This window comes from Psammomys obesus, unplaced genomic scaffold, assembly GCF_907164565.1.
Source record: "Psammomys obesus unplaced genomic scaffold, mPsaObe1.curated_primary_1811, whole genome shotgun sequence".
In the NCBI taxonomy this organism is placed as follows: domain Eukaryota; kingdom Metazoa; phylum Chordata; class Mammalia; order Rodentia; family Muridae; genus Psammomys; species Psammomys obesus.
Window position 1 is genome coordinate 13,812,308 of NW_026589732.1, and position 4,277 is coordinate 13,816,584.

Genomic DNA, 4,277 nt, shown 5'->3' on the forward strand with positions numbered 1-4,277 from the left:
ACACACACACACACACACACACACACACACACACACACACACACACATGCATGCACATGCTTTGGTGGCACATTATTTGCCTTTTATTGGCTCCTGGAGTTTGAGCAGCTTTAACTCTGTGGCATTTCAGTGGATTCACACTTTTGTACCTAAGCACTGCTTATTTCTGTGCCATGGTTAGGGAGCCTCCTTTCTTCGTTTTGAGTGACAGAATGATCTTTCAAACACAAAAATGTTCTTTCTGTGCAGTCCAAGAATTTTGGGCGCAGTAGGGATGCTGAAGAGTCATGTAGAAGAAGAGTGCGTAGCCTAGTGGGTAAAGCACTTGCCATGCAAGTGTAAAGGCTGGGGTTGAGATATCTAAAGTCCATATAGAAGCCTATGGGTATGGTGGTCTGCTTGTACCATCAGCATTCAGGAAGCAGAGACAGTGGAGCCCCAGAGCAACCTGGCTAGCCAGATTAGCTTGAACGATAAGCTCTGAGTTCTGAAAGAGACCTGGCTTCACTTTGTGAGGTAAAGAGCAATTGAGAAAAACATCTGGCATCTACCTTTGACTTGCATGTACAAACTACACACATACAAATACCATAGAAGAAATGTGTAGATTGTCTATCTGATATAAGTTCATTTACAACTAAATGATAGTTGCCACTGTGAGGATTAGATTTGGCAGATTCAAGAAGTCAAAGAGAACATCCAAGATGTTTTAAAACATTTAAGAATGGTTGGGGAAACTTTTGGGGACCTAAATTCCTTTGGCAACTATGAGATAGACAACAGAAATACTTACCTGGAAAGCAGGACCAATCTTTTTGCAGGGGCCACACCACTTTGCTGAAAACTCTATTACCACGAGCTTGCGTCCAGCAACTCTCAACAATTCTTTGAATTCCTTCTGAAACCAGAACACATGGGGAAGTGTGCATGGTCATGGAACCTCACAAAGTCTTACAAGAAATAAAATGAAAACCTTACAAAGGGTACAAGAACATAGGAAGCCCTCAAATCCAGGAACCTTACCTTACTGTCTTACAGGTGGTCCAACATTTGCTAAGTGAGTCTGACGCTAGACATAGTTGTCTTTGCGAGTACCATAAGTGGTGATACATTCATCAACAAGTTAGAAGTCTGCTTATTACATGGGGTGGTAGTAGTGGCTACCTTTGGGTAGAAGCAGGTCAGCCAGGGAGAAATGAAAGGATGAAGGTGAAAGCAAAAACACTGTTCAAGCTCAATCTCTGTATTTAATAATTTTAAAGTCAGATGAAAATGCATTAATGATGACATTTCTTATTTCATGGGAGTGATCACTCTTGAAATATTAATCAGTATCAATTTAATGATTTAACTTTTTTCCTAAACATTCTAAGTAAACATTTCAATAATTGTTGATATCACCTAATTAAAATATTCCATCCTGAGACAGATCACTCTATTTATATTTTTGCTCATGACTGTCCTACATTAGCTATTTGGAGCCCAGTTTTCCCCATTGGAGTCAGGTCTAGCTTGACACTATTTCTCCTCTGGTCCCTAACTTGCAGATGGTAAGCCCTTATGGAATGCTTAGTGGGCGAGAAGGTGACAGTTATAGAGAGAACTCTTTACATGTATTTTCTCACTATCTACTCTGATGTTCTGAACTGTAATCTTTATGCTCTCCCTCTTCATTATATATCTTCATCCTCTCAATTTCATAGCTAAGGGCACAAATGCTCATCAGCCTTCCCATGGCCAGCCAGCGGGTAATGGTGTAGATTGTTCACTTAGGCAGCTTGACTCCAAAGCATATTTCTTCAACCATTACTCTTTTCTCCCAGTGATGAGCTCCACTCTTTTCACTGTGGTTAACAGAATCACCTTACACATCCCAGGAGTAAACACTGATCATGTTAGTTCAGAATTGGATTAGGTTCAGCAGGGCCTATCCCCATTAAAGGTGGGATTAATGCCATAGAGCTGGCATGCTTGCCCTTCAACAAGGGAACTTGATAATTAAGTTCCCATTTGATTTAGTTTCTGGAAGGTGAGACTGCTGATGCAAGGAAGATGCATTCACTCCCAGGGCCTGTATTTCTGCAGCAATGGGTAACTGAGTTTTCACACAGCCAAAGCAGGCCTCTGCGTCTCAGTTTTATCTATATTTCCTGTGATAATAGAACTTATGCCCAGGGCATAGCACAAAATAGATAAGATCTATCTGTAGCCCTCTTTCTACTTGTTATTTTGAGATAGAGTTTCACTACTTGCCTTATCTGGACCTTGCATTCACTCTATAGCCTAGACTAGTCTTTAACTTGTCACAGTCTCCTGAGTAGCTGGAAGTACCAGCCTGCAGCACCAAGCCTGGCCTCTCTTGAGGTTACATAGTGACTTTCAAGTCAGCCAGACTTACACCGTCTCTTTTAGTAAGACCCTATAGCAAAAGACATAAAACAAACAAAAGAATTGAAAAGGCTCCCTTGATGTAGAGCAACGAAAGGATACTGGGTAGAGGGAATAATGACTGTTCATCAAGTCTCATTAAATATTGCTTTTGAAGCATCTTTCAAAATATTTTATGAAGCCAACAAATACTTGCCATGTCATTAATCACCTGCACCATGATTAGCATATGGGACTTGCTTGATGACCCCCTTCTGTCTGTTCAGGTGGATCACCCTAGCTGTCCTAATTATGGCATTCTGAGTGGAATATAAAGGTAACTTTTCTGTGACATCACTGAATGGGTCATCTCAGAATCTAGAACTTTGGCAGACTTTGAACCTAATTTCACCTTTTAGGCTGTGACTAGGCAACTAGTTGGCTTAGTTGAAAACCAAGGTCTTTGGATGCAGAAGCCAACTGTTGGGCTCTCTCATCTTAAGCTTTTTCTTTTTTTTTTTGGTCATTAACTTTTACACATTTATTTAGTCTCTGACCTCCCCCACCTCAGCAGAAACCATGCATACTAAATGGCTCAAAGCTCATTTCATTTAAGATTTTAAAGAAATTGTGCTGTGTAAAAAAAGAGTGCTAACACCTTAATCTTATAAAGGGCTTCCTGGAAACTCATTTATGACTCACACATTCCATAAACTTTGCTGTTTTGTTCTGACGATTTAGAATATAATGAAACTTCACTTTCACACAGACAGAGTTTGGGAAACTTTCCAGTAAGGGATAGATAATAGTTTAGGTGCTACAGGTCACATACGGTTTTTAGAGCATAACTTTTGTGTTTATAACTTTTAAAAACGGTAAAATAACAATTCTTTGCTGGCAAGCTGCATGTGTACACACACAAACAGAGGCAATCAATAATTTAAGAGTTTTCAGAATCGGAACAGAACAAATAATCTGGCCATATCTTCTGTTCCTCGATCCCTCAGAGCAACACTGACAACAAAAATGGGAGAAATAGCTGGTTCTACGATAAGATAAAACTGAGGAAAATCCTCTGTTTGGGGTTTCCATGCCCCCAGTCTTGTGTTCATGGAGAGAAAAGTGGCTTAGCCTGGTGGGGACGCATGTGCATGCGCTAACTTGACCTTGGCTTTTCTTTGCTGGCAGGATGCTTTTTTTCCTAGCTAAAGGAGATAGTTCGGAATTAACTTTCAGACACAGTCTGAAAAGTCTGCCTTGTCCTCTGGTTTCTAGACGGTCATGAGGCTGGGCCATACTTCTGTCCTCCAGTGCTAAGACTACCCACAGTGTTTGCTGCCAAGTGGCTTGCCCAGCCCTGGGGCAGAGAGAGAACAAAGGAGGGCATACAGAAGCCTGTTTATTCTCAATTAGGATTTAAGCAGCATTAAAAGCCAGAAAACAGTCAGGTTTTACAAAAACTAGTATTTTTTTGAAAACATGTTTGCCTCATTAGTTCATAAATAGGGAAAATTTCTATTCTCAGAGAAATGGTGTCAGTTAGGAACTTTCTAGAATAAAAGAAGTCTGGGCTTTTCCTTTGGACCCAACTGACTGCATTGTTTTCCTAACGTGTACTTGCATGTACTTTCCTAGACTCTTTCCTGACATCATCATTGGACTCATGAAAGTCTGAGCCAGTCTGGAGAGAGTTTCCTTACGAGACACTAGAGCTGTATTTCTTCTTCTTCTTCTTCTTCTTCTTCTTCTTCTTCTTCTTCTTCTTCTTCTTCTTCTTCTTCTTCTTCTTCTTCTTCTTCTTCCTCCTCCTCCTCCTCCTCCTCCTCCTCCTCCTCCTCTTCTTCTTCTTCTTCTTCTTCTTCCTCTTCTTCTTCTTCTTCTTCTTCTTCTTCTTCTTCTTCTTCTTCTTC

At 40.6% G+C, this 4,277-nt stretch overlaps 1 protein-coding gene across 1 annotated transcript in view; it reads right to left on the reverse strand.

The window, feature by feature from the left end:
* The window catches only part of LOC129675262 (thioredoxin domain-containing protein 8-like), a 59,843-nt gene that overhangs the window by 29,030 nt on the left and 26,536 nt on the right, over nucleotides 1–4,277 (reverse strand). The window contains exon 2 of the mRNA XM_055605281.1: nucleotides 794–898. Within this exon, the coding sequence (XP_055461256.1) occupies nucleotides 794–898 (105 nt within the window). The remainder of the gene's footprint in view (nucleotides 1–793; nucleotides 899–4,277) is intronic.